The 21,906-nt window shown below is 34.5% G+C and overlaps 1 protein-coding gene across 3 annotated transcripts in view; it reads right to left on the bottom strand.

The window, feature by feature from the left end:
- The window catches only part of GALNT13 (polypeptide N-acetylgalactosaminyltransferase 13), a gene marked incomplete at both ends in the record, with an annotated part of 461,512 nt that overhangs the window by 50,026 nt on the left and 389,580 nt on the right, over positions 1-21,906 (bottom strand). For all 3 annotated transcript variants that reach the window (XM_080689902.1, XM_080689901.1, XM_080689900.1), the window contains one exon: positions 7,751-7,890. In XM_080689902.1, the coding sequence (XP_080546028.1) occupies positions 7,751-7,890 (140 nt within the window). The remainder of the gene's footprint in view (positions 1-7,750; positions 7,891-21,906) is intronic.

The following is a 21,906-nucleotide window of genomic DNA, read 5'->3' on the forward strand; positions in this document are numbered from 1 at the left end:
GAAGCAAAGTGTCTTCATGCTTGCTGAGTGCCAGCGATTGGACTGAGGTGCGATCAAGTGAATGATTTCTGTATAGCCAGCGTGATCTGAGATACAGATATCTGAAAGGTTTCTCTCACTAAGTCTATTATGTCCAGAAAATTTAAAAAGTCATATATACCCAGGAGGCAGGTTGATATACATCAGATTGTTCTTAAATCAGTGATTCAACTCTGTTATCTATCTGCAAAATATAAAAATGGGCTATAATGTTTTCTGAAAATCCTCTGTAAGCAAATATTAATGTATATATCACAATCTAATGGGCTCTAGGGAAGTTAAAATATGCATTTTATCTTCTTAGATGCAAAAGATTATCTGATTTAGGATGATCTTTATTTTATTTATTTATGTGTTTGTTTATTTATTTATTGGTGGTAATGGGGGTGGGACTCGGGCTTTTCTACCTCCAGTCTATACTCCCAGACCTATTTTATATTTTTATTTGGAAACAGTGTCTCACTAAGTTCCTGAGAGTCTCACTAAATAGCTGAAGCTGGCTTCGAACCTATGCGATCCTCCTGTCTCAGCCTCCCAAGTGCAGGGATTACAAGCATGTGCCACCACGCCCGGCTAGGATGATCTTTATTTTAGTCAGAAACTTTTCTGCGAATGGCTCCTGACTTCAGTCAAATACCTACTTTTAAAGAACATTGTTTAAACAAAGAAGTGAAATTTCAGAAAAGATTCTGATCTTATCACTGGTACTGTATAACCTGAGAGCACTAATTGCTTGGTAATTTTAGGATTCTTTTGAATAACGAGAAAAAATCTTATGTTACCAACCATTAAAGAATTTTATCCGGGCAGGCTTGGTGGTGCACGCTTATAATCCCCGCGCTTGGGAGGCAGAGACAGGAGGATCATGCAGGTTGGAAGCCAGCCTAACTGGCTTACGAGACCCTGTTTCCAAATTTAAAAAAAAGTATAAAATAGGTCTGGGAGTGTAACCCAGAGGTAGAAGGATTTCCAGAAACCCCAGTACCACCAAAAAAAAAAAAAAAAAAAAAAAATATATATATATATATATATATATATATATATGATAAAATTTTTACAGAGTGTTCTACGACTTATTAGCAAAGTAATAAGAGCCCTTGCATAGTTGTGAGGCCTAGAAATTAGTTTGATTTTTAATGTTATGGTAAAGATTTGGATGCATGGATAAGGAAGGCCAAGATGGTTTGAAATTTGTCTGCCTTGAGATTTCTGTGTTCACCCATAATCAGTGAGTGTGAGTGTGTGTGTGTGTGTGTGTGTGTGTGTGTGTGTGTGTGAGAGAGAGAGAGAGAGAGAGAGAGAGAGAGAGAGAGAGAGAGAGAGAGAGAGAGAGAGAGAGAGGCAGACAGACTGGGGATTGAATCCAGGGGCATTCTACCTCTGACATACCCAGATCTATTTTATTATTTTATTTTAAAACAGTTTCACTAAGTTGCTGAGCCTGTTGGTAAATCTGTGATCCTCCTGTCTCAGCCTCCCAAGTACTAGAATTACTAGTGTGCGCCATCATATCCAGATATCCATAATCTTTTATTGCTTGGAAATAATACTTAATGCTATAAACTTGATAGTAGTTTCCCCACATTTGTTTCAATGTTTGAAATCAGGCAAGCCTTTTTCTAAATATTTCTTCTGCTAAGCCAGCAGCAGCATCGGTCCTTTCTTGTTTGTATAATTTGTACATCAGCTTTTGCTCCCTCTGCTGGATTATAAAATAAATAGCAAAGGAATTATGATTCTTAAAGAGGGGTATGAACTTCCTACCCGACTACCAACTATTTGCTTTTACATTATGAAAACATTTGCATAATCTGTTCTAAAAATGATCTAGATGTAAATTAGCATTTTTAGAAAATAATTATTCCACATGTTTATCTTTCAATTACACATTGTGTCTTATTATTATTTAACAGATATTTATTTTCTTTTTTACACTGCAATGAAGAAAATAGATCTGCAGTGAATTGTAGAGGCTATTTAATTTTCCTTAATAAAATTGCTCTGGTGGATATGCATTGATGTATATTTTGTTTCCCAAATTGTAAATACGTCAGAAGGATGACGGCAAAGTTAAAATATGTAATAAATACAAACTGGCTTATAATGATCAATGTTTAAAATCCTCTTCATTAATGATTGTGAAACTTAAAAATTCTTGTTGCATGAAAACTTAACATCATTCTAAAAAAGGAAAGGGCAGAGTAAAGTTTCATTTATGTTGGTTGATAATAACAATTACAGAAACAACAAAAATCCTTGGAAAATTCAGCAAGTACCAAACTGGCACATCATTACATTGCAGTTGTCTGAGCCAATATAGACTTAAGCAATACAATTAGAATGAATTTAAGTTTAATTGTCAGAAATATGTTTTCAGGTAACAAAATACTTCTTTTGTCCACAGGTGAGTTACCCATCCCAACAGCAGTCTTTAAGGTTGACACCTGGTGAAGAACGGCAGACTACACTTACAGACTTGCGTATTCAGTTACCCTGGAATTAAAATTGGCTTCTGGGGCCCCACAAAACTTAGAAATAAAATCGTGGGCAGAAAGAATGCCCACATTTGTGTCAGTAATCTAAAATGAAGCCTTCTTACTTATCCTATTTAAGGGTCAAGAACACTGTGAGTCTATAAATAAATCTCTTGATTACCAGCAAAGAGGGTAAACCTTTAAGCGTTTTAGCTTCTTTATTTGTTAGTAACTGATTTCGCCCTTAATCCCTGCAGTCTACCAGCCTCATATATGCCTATTTTTGGTTATTTAAATTTGCTCTTCAAAACTATTTAAGAAGTACAATACCACATGTTCAAGGACATTAAGTAGTTGCTATGGTTAAAGGATATAAGTGGGAAATAAGTGTTGAGGTCAATACAAAATGCTTATATTAGTGTCAAACCATCTTCAGGAAACATGAAAATGCAAATTTTAAGTACTGAGAGTTAAGTCACTAAGCTCCAAAAATCCTCTTTTCCTTCCTTTTGCCCTCTGATATTTCTGGGTCCTGAAGAGCTCACAAAGTGTGTGTGTGTGTGTGTGTGTGTGTGTGTGTGTGTGTAGTGTGTATTTGTATGCAAAATGCTTCTGTTTCATAGCTCCTAAATTTAGGCCAAGACATTGGTCTAAAATGCCATTTTTAAGAGACATTATTAAAATAAATTTTGAATTAGTTTTTATATTCACAAACCAGAACCTGGCATGTTAAATCTGCAAATGCTAAAGGGCTAGTTAAGAGAGAATTTAATGCTGCAAACCGCTTAACCTCCTTATTCCATTATGATCTGCTTACTGACTCTAAAAAGCATGTGCTTCATTGAGTTACTTAAAGGTTTAGTTCAAAGCACTTGACCAGTTTTGACTTTCCATTGCAATTGCACGTAATTCATGAGCTAGGTGAAGTAATATTTCAATTATGTGAATAAGATATAAATATATAAGATGTTAGGATGCAGCTACTGGATATCAAAAACTTTTCTGATGATTATTTTGATGACGTTTTATGCCAACAGAGAAACTCAGTATCACATTTTCCTCTATAATGTGCACTAGAGCAAGGGAAATTATAAAAGAAATTGATAGAGAAATATTTGTATTTACTGATATATAGCAATATCAATTATATAAACATTAAAAGTGAAATTTAAGGAATATACATATTGGTAGATCTTAATTTCACTGACAATTAGGGGGAAGCTACAAATGAACATACCATAAAGAAATAATTTTTCTGTTTGAAAACAACTAACTTTGATATCTTTTTTTTTTTTTTATTCTGGTCTGGGGATGGAACCCAGGGGCATTCGACCTCTGAGCTACACCCCCTGTCCTATTTTTTATTCTTTTTATTTTGAAACCAGGTCTCTCTGAATGGCAAGGGGCCTCACTAAATAGCTGAGGCTGTCTGTGAACTGCGGTCCTCCAGTCTCAGACTCCCAAATGCTGAGATTACAAGTGTGCACCACCACACCCGGCTGACTTTGATATCTGATACAAGTTTGTGAGTCTGTGAAAGAAAAAGTGCCTTCATCTATAAGAAAAGGTAGCATTTCACTTTCTTCTAGTAATGGTTAATGACAGGTAGTAAGAAAGGAAAAAGTTTTAAATAAATGACATTAACAGCTAAACACTAACTCATTATCAAAATATCAATCTTAAATTCTGTATATATGGCTAAGCAAAACTGAATTGAGAAGTAGTTTCTATAGAAACATGCTGGATTACATGTCCTTAAAGCTAGTTTTAAAGTGAAAAACTACAGAACAATAATATCTCAGGATTTTCAAAACTTACTGTGTCATAGATTTAAAAATATATTGATTGTTATTAAAAACAATAGTTCATAGTATGCCATATAGCTTATGCAGGTTACCTTTCATTTTGACCGATTTTCTTTACTTTCTTGATTATTTCCTGTCATTCCCCCCAATTTTGGTAGAATGACTTAAGAGTAAAGTCCTTCTTAATTTGGCTCTGTATCCTCGGCACAGAACTTGGGTTTCAGCTCAAGCTCTTTTTTTTTTTTTAATAAAACCATTTGAATGAATAAAATATTTTATTATGTCAACTATTTTTCTCTTCCAGTTATAAGACAGTGAGATTCAGTGTCAGGTTTTCAAGTATTTGGATGCTGACTTCAATCATTACTTCAGTTATTAAATAGCAATGTAACCCCTAAGACTGTCGCATAAACTTCCCATGTATCTATTTCTTCATTAAATGGGGACAATAACAAAACCCAAGTCATGGAGTTAATTATTTTTAAGCAGTTTAATTCATATGAAAAATCTAGAACAATGTTCATCATAGTAAGAAATCAGTATATGGCAGTTATAATAATTATAATAAATATAACTACTGGGGCTGCTCTAAGTTCTTTCTAGGCGTCTGCTAGATGCTCTGTCTTCACTAGTCTTTATTCTTCTGACAGGGGTATCGAGAGGATACCTTGTGTCATTCGAGTTGAACACTGTGAGGCCAGAATGTGAACCCTTTCTTCTCTGACTCCAGGCCCTGGGATTTATCAAATACACCAATGGCTCCCTTTTGGATTTGTTTCATATATCCCCAAAGACTCATTTGATATTTTAAAAGGTTTTAGCAAAGTATTTCTAAAATGCATGCCATCCAATCTTTTACAGAAGCCAGCTAATTTAAAACCAGTAGACTGCAGAATAAAATGTGCCCATATTATATTTTATTTTTATTTTTTAAGGTAGCTAATTAGTTTTCCTTGGTATCATGCAGAAAAGCATAAAGTGGGATTTCTCAGGAGTCACTTGGTGGCCCTAGAAAATTTTCCAGAAGTCTTCTTTACAGGTGTTTGTCTTGCTGTAGTTCCTCTTTTGAGTCAGGAAGATTGCAGGATTGAGAACAGCCTCAGCAATGTAGCAAGACTCTCAGCAACCTAGTGAGACCTTGTTTCAAAACAAAAAATAAAGCAGAGCTAGGGATGTGGCTTAGAGGTAGAACCCCCTTAGAATCAAACACACACACACACACACACACACACACACACACACACACACACACACACTAATTTATTCATCATGTGACCATTAACAATAGTGGGAGAAACACTATTATAAAAATAAAAACCAACTCCTTCCTTCCTTCCTTTCTCCCTCCCTCCTTCCTTCTTTCCATCCATTCATCCTTCTTTCTTTCCTTTTCTTATTGGGGACTGAACCTAGGGGCATACCCCCAGCACTTTTTATTCTGAAAGAGTCTTGCTAAATTGTTGAGTATCTCTATAAATTGCAGAAGCTGAGCTTGAAATTGCAATCCTCCTGTCTCAGCCACTGAAGTATTGGGATTACAAGAGTGTGCCACCATGCCTAGCTGAAACACTCCTTCCTTCTAAAGGTACATAGAAAAGTTCATGAATGGTCAAACCTCAATCTCTCTTCTCTCTCTTCTCTCTCCTCTCTCTCTCTCTCTCTTTCTCTCTCTCCACCCCCCCTCCGTCCCTCCCTCTGCACTGATAACTGAACACAGGGATCTTCTACCTCTGAGCTATGCTCCTAGCCCTTTTTAGTTTCAAACAGGGTCTCGTTAAATAGCTGGGGTTATTGCTATGTTGCTGAGACTGGCTTCAAACTTATGATCTTCTGGTTTCAGTCTCCTAAATACTGAATTACAGTTGTGTGCCACTGAGCTCAGCTCAAACTTTTCAATAAAGAAATGAGAGTATTAGGTACTTTATTATAGATCTTCAGTGGATTATAATAACTAACATAGAAAGAGTGTTCTAGATTAAAAAGCACTCTTATATAACCAGTGTATTGAATCCAAATCTCTGTGAGATCAGTGTTAACCCACGGCTACCAACAACAGCAACATCATCCCCCAAAATAAATAAACAAAAACAACAGAAATACTCTGAGGCATAGAACAGTTGAGTGAATAAAATCACATACTTAGAAAGTGGCCAGTGTTATTACACACGAGCCTTTTCACTACATTATTCAGATTAAATGTATGTAAATCAAAAGGTTCAATGGAGAGATATTGATACAGCGAATAAACAAGTGGAGATTTGGCCAACAGGGCAGGGAGAAGGCACATAAAACAGTCACTAAAAACAATTTAGCAAGAGGTTCGCTCAGTAACTTTTTCTTTCATTGTTCTCCAGTTAACTTTAAGTAAGGTATATTTATAAAGTCATGGAGCAGTATGATAGATGATTAGATTGAACCATATAAATGGTCAGAAACTATTCCATTATAAGGTTAGTGAGAAATTACCAATATGGAGCATATAGGTAACAAAAATAATTCTAATTCTTATTTTGATCACTTAAATATACATTATATATAAATTTGTATAATTATAATATAAGCTTATATATTTGCATATTTCAGAATATAGCACATATTTTGGAAAGTGGTATGAATCAATGAAGAGTAAACCACTTTTATGATAATGCTAAGATACAATTTGAAGTTTTGTCTCACTTTCTTATGGATATACAAAGACTTTTTTTCTTTTGGTATTGGAGATTGAACCTAGAGACATTCTACTTCCAGATACAACCCTAGCTCTTAAAAAAAAATTTTTTTTTTTTTAAACAGAATCTTGCTAAGTTGCTGAGAGTCTGCAATCCTTCTGTCTAAAGTACTGGGATTATAGGTACGTTCCACCATGCCTACATTGTACAAATAATTTATTATAGGCTATTGAAATAGACTGTGTCATGTTGGAATAGGTTGAACGATGAAGTAAATTTCAGAATCCAGCTACCTGTTATTAAGCCAAACAATGTAATTTATAAAAATACAATTTGTGCTGGTTTTTCACTATTTTATCTTATTTGAGAAAATATTTATATGACCATGCAATTGAGTTAATATACTATTTTTATAAGTTGATGAAGTTTTAAAGTTGCAGTTTTAGTTTCAGTAATATTCAGTTATAACCCACATAAATGAAACTTTGGAATTCACAAAAAATTAAGAGCTTAGGTTTATATGATCAAAAAGTTTAGGAATATAAAAAAACAAGAAAATATTTGTGGCATTCTTAACCCACCCCCCTACTCTCACAGTTATCTAAGGTGAAGACCTTTACAGTCCTTGAAAAAAATGTCATTTTAAATAGATCTATTTAAAACCCCTTACAGCATTTTATTCATGTGAAAAATATTGAGCTCTTTAGAAATTGCTCCATTTGCAAAATGTATTTATAACTTAACCAAAATAAATAATTCATACCTCACCAAGTGAGTAATAACGTCTTGGGATCTGGGAGTCCGGATAGATGTTTTCTAGGTACCAAGAAAAGGGCTTACACTTCAGATTTTCTCTTAGTGTTTTTCTGACTGACACATCTCCATAATCCACTTTGACAACACCTGCAATATTTCACAGGAACACAAATCAGTTTGTGCTATTTTAATTTGAGCATCGTTTCACTTCATTTACAGTTTCTCTCCCTGTAATTATAATTCCATCAACTTCTATTGCATTGTGCAGCTGCTTCTACACTTGTTTTCTTACAATCATCCAATTAGTACATTAAATAGATATAAAAACAGTTCTTCCAGTAGTTATGACTTCTTAAATGCAAATATTTATCACCAAGAACATGAAGTTCTTAAACTGAATAATTAATCAACTAAGTGTAAATTGCCATTAACTTAGTCTATCATGATCAAAGCGTAACTGAACTGTGTAATAATGTACCTGTTTTGCATTAATAAAATTTCAATGCTTTTGTTAATGCTCACATTTCCCTAATGAGTCATTTGTTTACCATCTGCAGTAAATTTATATAAATATAAATATGCAGAGAAATTTATATAAATATAATCCTCACATGGACTACACTTATGTATTCTAATGTTCTCTTTTACTTTTTAAACTTCTTTCATTTAGGTTTACCATAGACTTGTCTTCATCTTTATTGATTTTTTTTTCTTTTGTGAATTATTGCAAGCCACTTAAAGTCCTTGGAAAAGTTAGTAAATAAAATAAGCTTGGAGAAACTAATATAAACCAGTGGGCAGAAAAATGTTCACATGTATACAATAAAATTTCTTGATTCTACTTCAAATAGTAGCAGAACATTTAAAATTAAAATTAATATTTTCACTAAGGTTACAAAATGTTTTTACTGAGAATTAAAAAACAATAATGCTACTAGTTTTATAGAAAAATGACATTTTACTTAAAATGACTATGATAGGAGAACTATCAATTCTTACACTATTTTGAAAAGATTTCATTGCTTAAATCATTTCTTTAAGGTTAGTAATTAACTAGTCACTGCAACAGAAAGAACCAATGACCTTGTGTTTAGGATACTGAATTCCAAACAAGCAGTAAAGCCAATAAATCACTCAGGAAAATCAGGTGCAATTGTTTAGACAACCTAAATATCTGTAGCTAATCGCATTATTAGGTGGATATTTTTTTAGAGTAGCAACACTCACAAAGCCCCTCACCCACTACCTCTACCTCTTCAGAATGTTCTTTTCAAATTAACTGCCATGGTATTGTTAGAAAGCATATTTGATGATGCTTAACTATTCAGCAAAACTATTTTTGTCCAAAAGAAAATATTGATTTTCTTAGCAGATGTTTGGATGGAAATCAACAAAGTCTTTGGGCTTTTTAAACAGTTAACTATTTACTTTTACAATATTTCTATTCAGAATTTCTAACCTGGGGTGCAACCTTCAAAGGAAGAGGCTTGAGAACAATTCTGAGTTTACAAAATTGATCGCTAAAGGAATACTGTGTTGTGTAAAGTGTTAGTACAACTGAAGTGATCTAATATAATACACAGTTCTCAAAATTTTGCATAAAGAGATGCCATCGAGTCTAAAAGAGAAAAAGCACTGTACCTTCCAGAAGACTTAACACAATGGTTAATTTCACTGTTCTGGCTTCACTTTCAAGATAGGTAAGTTTAACTGAGACGTTTTATTTCATATCAGCATTTTTCCTTTTTCATCATGTTAAATGTTAGTAGTTCTGATTTCACAACTTTTTCCAAAAGGATCTTATGAGTAGATTTTTTTGACTGAGAGATCACTGAAGTTTCATTTGCATATCATTTTACAACAGTGCAGAGTTGCCAAAAGGTGGCTGTTGGAAATAATAGAGATTACCTAGAAGAGCTAACTCCTTCTTACTGTACACCTCTAGACTACACCTTTGCATTGGCACTCAGACTTGAGTTGTGTCCTAGCCCTACACAATTACCTTTTGAAATACATATCAATACTGTGGGCTTATTTCGATATTGATAAGAATGGCTTTTTCTCTCTGTATCCATGTTTCTGTACTCAGAAGTGAGATCTTATGTATGTAAGAGACATCAGGGCTAATCAAACACTTCATACAGCTCTCCACATTTCCCAGGTTTGTATACATACATAAGGCCAAGTGACTGGTCCTGGACAATGAACTGTGGAAGAAATGGGCATATATCACCTCTGGCTTTAAAAATAGAAAAGCAGCTGTGAGACTCTTCCTGTCTCTTTTCCTCAATGACAGGATCTGAGGATGCCTCGAATCCCAGTGGGTGCAGCTACAAGATGGTAGGACTTTTGTTGGCTTGTATGACTCAGTGACTGTGAAACAGAGCCTAAATTATACTATTCAGATTCAGAATTTAAAAGTCCTGCTCGTTTGTTTCCCAAAATTTCTCTCCAATCTAATCCTCTCCGAAGTAGTTTTCAAATGGTATACAAAGCAATTTTTTTGGATTTCAAAAAGGCATTTAAAATTGAACAAGTCCCAAATCTGATTCTACAACTTGTTCTGTCTATCCAGTTCTCCTTTTCCATATTATCCCAAACATCCTACAATTCTTCCTTTCCATCATTATCTCAAATATCTTACTATTCCCACAGGGCAGCAACATAAGGAATGATTCTTATTTCTCACATACTTAACTCACTAACAATGGCTGTTGGCTCTACCTTTAAAATATATTCCCACCCCTTTCCTGCTTCCACCCAGGTCCTACCCTCTCTCATCTCTTCCCCAGACTAGCATTATAAAAGTACCCTGACATTTCACATTTCTTTATAAATCGTTTCTTCACTATTGCCTGCTCCTTAGATCATGTATTTAAAATACAAATCAAATTATGTTACACTCCTACTCAAAAGCTTCCAATTATTTTCTCTGTTCTAAGAATAACTGAACATCTCTTAACCTTTGCCTGCTGAGCCTTTGTGAGATGGCTCTCAGCTATCTCTGAATTCATCATCATAGCCATATTGGTTTTTTTTTTGGTTGTTGTTGTCTTGTCTTTTCCTTGCTTTTCTTAAAATATTCCAAGCTCATTTCCAATTCAAGGCTGTGAAATTATCTTTCCTCTATCTGGAATGGCATCGCTCCGCAATTCTCATGAGTTATTTACTTGGTCCAAGTCTATACTAAAATTTTACTTCTCCAGGTTTACTTTAATGCTCTTCTCTAAATTGATCTTTTCCTCCTATCATCCTTGATCATGTTCTATCTCTTTAGCTTGCTTAATTTTTTTTACTGTTGCAATCATTTGTACATAATATATTATAGGATAATTTGTTTATCACCTTCCCCAACAAGAATTTTGACCAAGCTTTATATTCTTTGAAGCCTGAAGTATCCTATTTGATAATATCTTATAGGATATTATGAATATTAAATATTGTCTGGAAAAGGCCTGATACAGTTTCTGATATTAATAATTGCTATATATTGTAATGCATATCTGTTGTCTTTGCATGGCTGACATCCAATTTGTCTTTTGATAAAAGTACAAGTTTTCTTTGGGCGCCCATCCCACTGACTTTAAGTTTGGGTGGGATAGGCCTCATCCTGCTTTCTGCCCTTCTAGCTCCATCCAGGGATACAGAATAAATTCACAAGAACAGAGAATCTTGTAAAAATGCAATTCTGATTTGGTTGGTCTGGACTAGGACATGAGTGTCTACATTTCTGACAAGTTGCCAGGATATGTTCAGCTAAGCCCAGAATTTGAATACACTCAAGCAATGAGAGCATTCCATTTACCAAGCTTATATAAAAACCAGATCATAATGATTGGGCCAAGAATAGGCCTGTGAACCAGTCAACCTAATAAAAGCATACTTTGAGAAGTTGTTGGAACTATTAGGAAGTTGAAGCTCTATTTCCTCTGGAATTGATAATAACACAGATGACTTAAATTTGGAGCTTTTGGGACTACTATATACAGAAAGCCCAAGACAGTGGCACCAATGCAAAAGTAAGATCAATTAAGAGATGGAGAGAAGCCAGGAGTGGTGGTGCATACTTTTAATCCCATACTTGGGGGTCTGAGACAGGAGGATCTGGGTTCCTGGCTAGCCTCAGCTATTTAGTGAGGCCTTCCACAACTTAGTGAGACTCTGTTTCAAAATAAAGAATAAAAAATAGGGCTTGGGTGTAGCTTAGAGGTAGAATGTTCCTGGGTTCAATCCTCAGTAACACAGAGGGACGGAGGGAGAGAGGGAGAGAGAGAGAGAGGGAGAGAGAGAGAGAGAGAGAGAGAGAGAGAGAGAGAGAGAGAGAGGAAGAAGAAGAAGAAGAAGAAGAAGAAGAAGAAGAAGAAGAAGAAGAAGAAGAAGAAGGAGAAAAGAGAAGAGAAGAGAAGGGAAGAGAAGAGAAGACGGGATAGGGGATAGGGGATAAGGGAGAGGGGAGAGGGGAGAGGGGAGAAGGGAGAAGGAGAGGAAAGGAGAGAAGAGAAGAGAAGAGAAGAGAAGAGAAGAGAAGAGAAGAGAAGAGAAGAGAAGAGATGAAGACAAAGAAAGAGATCAAGTAACCAGGGGCCAACCTGTGATTAATTAAAAAGATATTTATTGTGGTCCAACTATACACAGAGCAATTGTTTTTATAGGCACCTGAATATATCTATGAACAAAACAAATGGAGTTTATATTCTGCTGGAGGGAAATATAAATACACAGTAATGTATTAGAAGGTGCTCTGTGTTGTGGCATAAATGAACAAGGGAGGAAGGCTGTGATTGAAGGATTTTATTGCATTATTTCTTTTTAAAAGACAATTTATAAAAGTTGGCAGTGTTTAGGCATGTCTTTTAATGACACTTGAAAAAGCTTTGGAAAGGCTTTAAAATTAGTTACAAAAAATAAGAAATCAGATGCTTCCCCTAATATGTGAAAGCTAGGGAGAAAAATCAGTCATAGGAGGAACTCTAGATAAAAAATGATATACTATAGATGAGCAAATAAGAAGACCTAACCGAGGAGGTGAGGGGGGAAGAGGGAAATTCTCTAAAGCACATGATGTATATTAACAAACATATCAAAGCCAGTCACTAAGCCAAGCATGGGAAGGAGGAAGGAGGAAGGAATGGGTGGGAATTGGGTAAGGGGTAATTGGGTGATGTGTGCATGTATGCCTCCATCATCTTTTATCCCATTAAGATGTATGACTATAATGCACAAATAAAAAATTTAAAAAATTAAAAATGGGTATTCTAATTAACTCCCAGTTTGTAGGTTTGATTAATAGGTAAATTAAACACTTATTATGTTTTCTCTAATACCCTGTAATTAATTCAGCATTGTTTGCCATACTGCATGGTAGTAAATTAAATTCATATATTTAGAGAAATTGTATTTTAATTTTAAAATAGATATTAGATGGAAGACCATAATTATCTCAGCTTGGTTCTTCTATATTGGACACCTGGTAAGTCTAAGAATTCTGGTTCTCTGTAATCAAGGTGCCTGAGGACAAAATGTCTTGATTCCAGGGTAAAGCTTACAATTTAACTCGTAAGAATTTCTTTTGCAGAATAACTTAGAATGGAGAAAGGGAAAATTATTTTTCTTTACTATAATTAAAATTAAAACACATGAAACACCAAAAAGACAGGGAAATTAAAAATAGTACCTTATTTCTATTCAAAACAAAAAATGAGAAAAAAGAACTAAGAAAGCACTCAATCTTTCCTTAAGTGCAACAGGTCAAAACTATACAGATAATCATAAAATTTATTATATAAAATGTTATAATAATATATTTGTATATTATAGGAATATATGAGATATACAGGTTAAGAATTTTATTCTTTGTGGTATTTTCTAAATTTCATAAATAGAAACTCATCTTTTGCTTTTTCATTTACTTTGAATACTTGATATCAGAACTTTTTTTTCTAAATTTCATAAATAGAAAATCACCTTTTGTTTTTTCATTTACTTTAAATACTTGACATCAGAAGCTTTATAAATAATATCTGCATTTGTCTGTTTAAAGGTAATAATAATACATTTTAAAGATAATGAGCATTTATTGTATTATGATACAATGTCTTATTATAATATTGTATCAAATATTTAGCAGATTACTTGGAATTATTGTCACTTTTTAACATTTACTACTACTCTTATAATGTACAATTTTATTTTCTTTATTCTATAAGGGAAAAAAGATTATCCAGCTTCTGGAACCTTATTAGGATGTCCTGGATATACTATAGTAACAGGCTGATAGCCCATCACTAATAATATGTGGTGAGTGTCCGTTTAACCTATCATTTACTGTTATTACTTCAATTTTATCTCAACGGGATAAAGATGAGATAATGAATTTTACAAAGGTCATAGCTACTGTGGAGCAGCATAGCATAAGAAGAACCAAATATCAGACAACTTCTCAATTTACTTAACTCTGTCTTATATTTATAGTCAAAAGTCAGAGCAGGTCTTGAGGCTGAATTTTCTAGGTAGTTTACTTGAAGCTTCAATTGAATTTGATAATAAAGATCTCATGTTCAATTGCTTTATTTCAGGCCAATGAGAATATGGGAAATAAGAAAAGTGAATACATATAGTACTCTTTTAAAATAAAAGGCAATTTGATATCCACTAAGGCAAATGGACTATAAAATCTACAATCTCTGGAACATTTTCCAAGTCAGAAACTTCAGGAAAGTGTTGAATGTCCTTCTGCCAGAGCAGCTACAGTGTGCCTTCACCTGATTCTGACTCATTTATTTTGTGGAAAATGCAAAGAAAATATTGATCTACTGATAATGCTACTGATACCTGTGTGCATTCTGGTTTTTTTGTTTATTTTTCTTTTACTAGAAAAGAAAGATTTGGATACAATTTTGCTGTTAATATTTCTTAAATTCTTCAAAATTATTTAAAAATATTTGTTAATTCCAGATAACACTAAGTAAGCACAATTTTAGAATCACCTGTAATATATCTATTGTTTATTCTCTAGAAGACTATAGCATGAATCCTTTTCCAAGTAAATTAAATTGTTTCTTAATTTTAGGAATGTTAATATTATAAAAGGGATACTTTTAAAATTTTTAAAGTTTTTTTAATTAACATCTTAATTACACATATTAATGGGGCCGGATGTGATATTTCAACACGTGCAAATTGAGGACGCTAAAGGAATCTAGGCACAGTTTACCCACCTTGCCCAATTTTCCAACTTCCTGTAATTTTGTTTTCAATGCCTCTGTGGAATTCTTACAAATTAGCCATCATTTATTTAATCAGTCCACTGTAGTTGAACATTCAAGCTATTTCTAATTTTAGTCTTATAATCAACAAATATCTTTGGTGTGTGTGTGTGTGTGTGTGTGTGTGTGTGTGTGTGTGTGTGCAGGGTACTGGGATTGAACCCAGGGACATTCTACCTCTGAGCTACATCTCCAGGCTTATTTTATTTTTTATTTGAGGACCTTGCTAAGTGATTGAGGCTGGCTTGGGACCTGTGATCCTCCTGTCTCAGCTTCCCAAGTACTAGGATTATAGGCATGCACCACCATGCCCAGCTTATCTTCATTCATTATTATTACATTCTTGATAATTTCATTAGAATAGTTTCTAGAGGCAAGCTATTCTAATAACTCATAGTCTTAACACTTTAAAATATGTACAGTTGGCGCTCCATATCCACAGGTTTTACATCTGTGGTGTCAACAGAGTGCAGATCCAATACACTTGAAAAAAATTGCTCCTTCTGTCCTGACCTATAGATGATTTTCTTTTTATCATTATTCATTGAAAAATACAGCCGAAAACAATTTACACACTTACATGCTATTGAATAGTATAAGTAATCTAGACATAATTAAAAGCATATGGGAGAATGTGCATAAGTTACATGCAGATCCTATGTCATTTCATACTAGAGATTTAAACTTCCGTGAATTTTGTTATCTGCAGGGAGCCCTAAATCCAATCTTCCATAATTACCAAGAGATGACCTATTGCCAATCTTTTGACTAGAAAAGTTATAAAAATTCATGCAACTTCCAGTATAAGAGGCCAATTTTCCTTGCAAAACAGTAGCTTTTTTTTAATATGTGGAGATATGTAGTATCTCATTATCATTTAAAATAGATGAAGTTTAATATGTGTGTGTGTGTGTGTGTGTGTGTGTGTGTGTGTGTATGATAAATCTTTTCTTATTGGCCAGTTTCTTTTTATAAAGTTTATTCTTGATCCAGGTGTGGTGACCCACACTTGTAACCCTAGCACTTGAGAAGCTGAGACAGGAGGATCGCAGGTTCATAGCCAGCCTCAGCTACATAGTGAGGCCCTCTGCAACTTAGTGAGACCCGTTTTCAAAAATAAAAAATAAAAAATAGGTCTGGGCATGTAGCTCAGAAGTAGAATGGTCCTGGGTTTGATCCCCAGTACTGCAAAAATAAAAAAAAAAAGAATGTTTATAAAACTGTATGTATGTATGTATGTATGTATGTATGTATGTATGTATTTTGTGGTTTTGGGGATGGAACCCAGGGGCATTCAACCTCCAAGCTACAGCCCCTGCCCTATTTTTTATTCTTTATTTTGAAACCAGGTCTCACTGAGTTGCAGAGGACCTCACTAAGTAGCTGAGGCTGTCCGAGAACCGCAATCCTCCAGTCTCAGCCTCCCGAATGCTGGGATTACAAGCATGCACCACCACGCCCGGCTTAAAACTTTTTTAGTTATGTATGGTGACAGTCCTTTCCCTTGTGTTCTCTGCTGCTAACATCATGCATACAAATGTCTTTGATATTCTCTTTACTTCATATTATTTTTGTTAATTCAACCATTTGAAATTTATTTTAATGTTTCATCAGCTATGCTCTTGTTGGGTTTTATTGTTTTGTCTCTTGTGTAGAAATAAGACACACTGTTAAAATGATTCATTTGTTTCATTTCATTTTAACTAATTGACCAACTTACCAAGATATGTCCATAAAATGCTTCATGCATTGTGTCTTAAAGTCACTATTTCTGGAATATGCTAGATATATCTGTTTTCTTCAGCTCATATTATTGTTCATATTACTGACACATTGTGGCATCTCTGGAAGAGTGGTATTTTTTGCAACCAATGGACATCTTATAATTGCTATTGGGAAGGGCAATCATGATTTAGCTTTCACTGCCTGAGCCAATTAATGGCTATTAAAATTAATGAGGAATTAAATGCATTCTGATTGGTATTTTATTTTAAAAAAAACTTACTTTGATTCATCTGGTAAAAATAAAAAATCAAGAAAGCATCAAGATGAGACTTTGCTGAATGGTTTCTGGAACTTGAAAGAAAATCGTACGAGCTAATACTGGGTCATCATTTCAAGACAGTGTATGTTAGCAGTCACCTTGATAGCATTTGAAATAATGCTGGATAGAACACACACACACACACACACACACACACACACACACACACACTAGTTCATTTTTCAAAAAGTCAGCCTTCAAATGTGAAGTAGCTTGATTTTGGGAGATAGGGATATAGTATAGTGGTAGAGGATCTACCTAGTATTTGCAAGGCCTTGTGTTTAAGCCCTAGTACTGCAATATAGTAAATAAATAAGCAACCAAATATGCAAATATACTAAAAGATAGGACAAACTTTTAGGGATGAAATAATTCTAGGTGAAAAAGAAAAGTTTGTATTATAATTTAACTGGAAAATAATTTTTTGTACTGGTATAGTATTTAATGGTGGATTTATTTGATTAGTTGATTGATTCATTCATTCATTCATTTATTTCAGAACTGAGCACTGAGCCTAAGGGCTTTGTACCTTTGACCCACACCTTCAGCATTTTTAAAAAATATATTTATTATTTTGAAACCGAGTCGCACCAAGTTTTTGAGGTAATGATGATCTCTCAGTTGGTGACAAATCAGATGAAGTACAGCACCTAATTTACCATGTGGTCATATTTTAATGGAAACAATGAGCAAAACTCTAGGACTTCTTGGAACTTTTGCTACACTAATGTGCATTAAAAATAACCAAAGTAAATAGTATTTTCCAAACTCATTCACCCTTTTCCAGAATTTGAGACAATGCTTCCTTGAAAATACTTTGAGAAATGCAGCTTTATTGTATTTTTATATCTGATAAAGTATATTAATCACTCACAAGATACAAACTGATCTCATTAGAGAAAAAAATGTACAAACATTGAATTATTTGTTTTCAAAATTTCCCATTAGCAAGTTTCCATCACTTGCTATTAATTAAATGAAGACAATAGTAGGACATCCATAAACACATATTTGATGACACATGGAGTTTCATTAAATCCCTAGAATAGTCTGGCTCCAATGGGTATTCTCTGAATACTAGCTAAACTGATTCATCTGACATATGCTGATCCCATGTGTATGTGCATATAAAAATATGTCTCTATTTACCTTTATGACTTAAATTATTAGTTTATATTTACTAAAAGTATTTTGAACCTATTTAGATTTTTATTTTTATATTATTGAGAATATGTAGTTATGTAAGTAGAAATGGGTTTATATAACATTTGGATGCAAAGGGTTATTTGGTCTCATTACCAAAGAATATCTTAACAGTAATTAGTATGTTCAAATAACTGATCTAGTTTGTATGGAGTAAGCATTCTTTTCTCTAATAGGAAAATCTGATTGTGTTTTTTGAGTTCTGAGTTATTAGGAAAAGAACTAATATGACTCAGGAAGACTACTGCTAATTGGTTGTCACATCGTATTAACTCTAGTAATAACTGATAGTATATTATGAACACATGAACTCAAACCAAAGAAAAATAAACGACACCTGGTCAATTCTTCACTATGTATGCTAAGAGATTGTAAATATATGATATTTTGAGACCTTTATAACATTTAAAGATTTTTATTTACACAGCAATGGGAAATATGTGAACTTGTATAGATATGATTAAGAAAAATTAAAATATACCAGTTTATTTAGAAACTAGTTTGCATTGCTTAAGCTTGAATTCTGCTCTGTCATGCACTAGATGTGTGATGCTGGGTCATTTATGTAACCTCATAAGGCCTTTTTCTTCCCCTACCAAGTGAACAAAATACGGGTACCTTCCTCTGAATGTTATTGTGATTATTAAGTGAGTTATATAAAACAATTGAGCAGGACATGATGCATAGTAGGTGCTCACTAAACATTGCCAAATATGTTTGTTGTTATTTTATTGTTAATAAGAGCTTCAAGGGCCATGTCCTTTCCTAACAGAAGAGTGGGCTATTTATTTTCTGAGCCTCGGTACTTTTGTTGTGTTTCAGATGAATAGTGTGGGAAATCAGCCACTTACTCTGGCTCAGATGCCCTTTCAGTGAGAAGCATACCATAGATCACTTTCAGGACTTCTCAGATTTATACTCCTGCAGGCATCATTTAAGGTCTCAGGGCGAGTATTTTTCTAACCCCAAAGAACTAATAAAATCGAAGTGGAAGCTCCACACCTTTCTGCAGTTACCATTTCTCCAACCCACTGGAGTGATTTTGACATATATGCCACACATTCACAAGAGCAACAACACCACCAAACCCCCACAAATTCCATAATAAAAGTTTCAGTTAAGATTCAGCACTACTAAAAATAGTAGAAATTGAGGGTTTCTTTTTAGGCTATTCTAAAAATCGTATTGATTCTGGTGTGAACAACCGATTGTAAAAGGTATTCTCGGCCTCTGTTGTCAACCAGTTTCCCTCATCTGTCCTAAACTACTACAAATGACTGGGCTGGAAAAGGCTACAGGAGAGTTATTAATTACACTGCGTTATCAGGGCACAGTATATGACAACAATTTCAGTAAGCATGAATTTGAGTTATACGTTTTTGGAAATGGTAGAGTAGCATTTTGCTCCTGGGTTTCCCATGCAGTATTTATCTTATTCTATTTCAAATAATTGATACTAAAACAAAGTTTATGTACTGCATGCATAAGATACAGTTCACAAACCACACTTAACATGGATCCATAGAAGAACTTCCCAGCCATTAATAAATTAAGTCTATATTCAGTCGTGATGAAAACAGGCCAACTGTGTCGGCTGCACTATCATGATGCTAAAATCTTCTCCTACAAATAGTCCAATTCTCCATTGCATAGAGACTTCTACCATGCCTATTCTCTTCCTTAGCACTTTGGATTTCTCTAAAAATGTCACTGGTCTAGGACTATGTTGTCATTTAATCTAACAAACCTTATGGGTCCATAGAGGGGACTGGAAGAGACTCAGCTGAAGAGACTGCAAGGATGCTAACATCTTGAAAGGAAATAGCATGAGTGTGGTGAGGTGGGGTTTTTTTAGGGGGTGAGAGATGAGGGTTTGATTTGTCTATAGAAAAGGAAAATAATTTGAATAGTAACATTTCCGTGGTTGGGCATCAAGAGTGTTTCTTAAAAGATACCGTTATTTAAAAATGTTGACTTTTCTCTTCCTATCATATTTCTCCTGTCCTCTGACTTGGCCTGTTGTAAATTGGTTAACATCGGTCAGAAGAGGAAGAAAGCAATTGCCAGAAAATGCGAGGAAGAAATTTCAATGCGATAAAAATTTTACTTATTGAGCACATTATAAAAATTCCAAAATTGCATCAAAATTCTATTTCTGTTAGAAATGACTTTTCACAGATGAGAAGCCCGAGGCTCAGAAAATCAATGAACTTGGGTTCAGTAAAAAGGCTGGCTTGTGCAGGAACCCAAGATTCCTGACTCCAGGTTAGTTTCTAAACATCTGTTTCTTCTCACATGTTTAATTGTTTCTCATCTGGTGTTAGGGTTATCTAGTAATAGGGGTGAATACTGAACTAATTTATTTATTTTGGTGATACTGCAGTTCCTGGAGGCCCTTCTACTTCCGGGCTACACTCCCAGACCTATTTTATAAAACTTTTTTATTTTTGGAAACAGGGTCTCTTAAGCCAGCGCATCTGGCTTCGAACCTGCCCGATCCTCCTGTCTCCGCCTCCCAAGCATGGGGATTACAAGCGTGCGACACCACGCCTGGCTAATACTGAACTTATTTACTTCAACAACCAACACAAGTAAAAATCAGTAAGTATAAAATGATAACTGTATTTGACAGATATACAGGGTATAAAAGCATAAAATAGGCAAGTGATCCAGTCGTGGCCAGGGAAGTCTTCTCTGAGGAAGGGATCTTTGAGCTGAGATCTAGAGAGGGGTGAGAAGAGATAGAGAAGGGAGTGGGTGGTCACAACGGGACATGTCATCTAGTTTTATTGTTTGGGAACATATTGATGCAAAGTTGTTTCTCTTTGGCTATTCCTAAGGAACGTCCCCTGTTTTTCTGTATTATTTTCCATATAAGAGACTCTAAGATGACCCAATATTGCTCTCACTTCCTGGTATTCACACTTAGTGTGATCCTGTTCCTTGAGTGTGGTGGCACCTGTAATGTGCTTCTAGTGAAAACATAGAACAAAGGTTAGGGGTGTCATTTTAATGATAAAATGACATATCCGTGTAACTTACATTGTGCTATCAGGCACTGTTTACTCACTGCACTGATGACTGAGGTGAAGCCGACTGCTATGTTGTGAGCTGCCCTTATGGAGAGGCCAACAGTAATCACATAAAATAGGAAGCAGACATCTCTCCTTTTGAGCCCAGAGATAAAGTTGCAGCCCCAGAGAATATTCCAAATGCAGCCATCTGAGAAGCCATGGTCACTGTAATGTGGTAGGCATCCCCAGACCACTGACTTACAGGAATTGAGAGAGAATAAATGCATGGTTTTAAGCCATCAAGTTTTAGCACTATGGTACACAGTGCTTGATATATAACTAACATGTCATTTCAGTTTTCTGTTGAAATGTCTTCTTTTTTATACTGCTGTCATTAAGGATTGTCTTATAAAATTCTCCCAGGAAACTAAGTAAAAAAAAATCTGGGAGGAATATTATAAAGTTATTTGGATGATCATTTAATTATTTTATATATACATTTAAAATGTTTTTAAGTTAAAGTTTTGGAATATTAGCATATAACTAATAAAGATAAGTGTTCTAAAACTTCCCCAAAATGTCATCAAAAGCACGAGACTGAAAACTGTGGAGAATGGAGAAAGACAGACTCTTTTTT

The sequence above is a fragment of the Muscardinus avellanarius genome (genome assembly GCF_963383645.1).
Source record: "Muscardinus avellanarius genome assembly, chromosome: 2".
Taxonomy (NCBI): Eukaryota; Metazoa; Chordata; class Mammalia; order Rodentia; family Gliridae; genus Muscardinus; species Muscardinus avellanarius.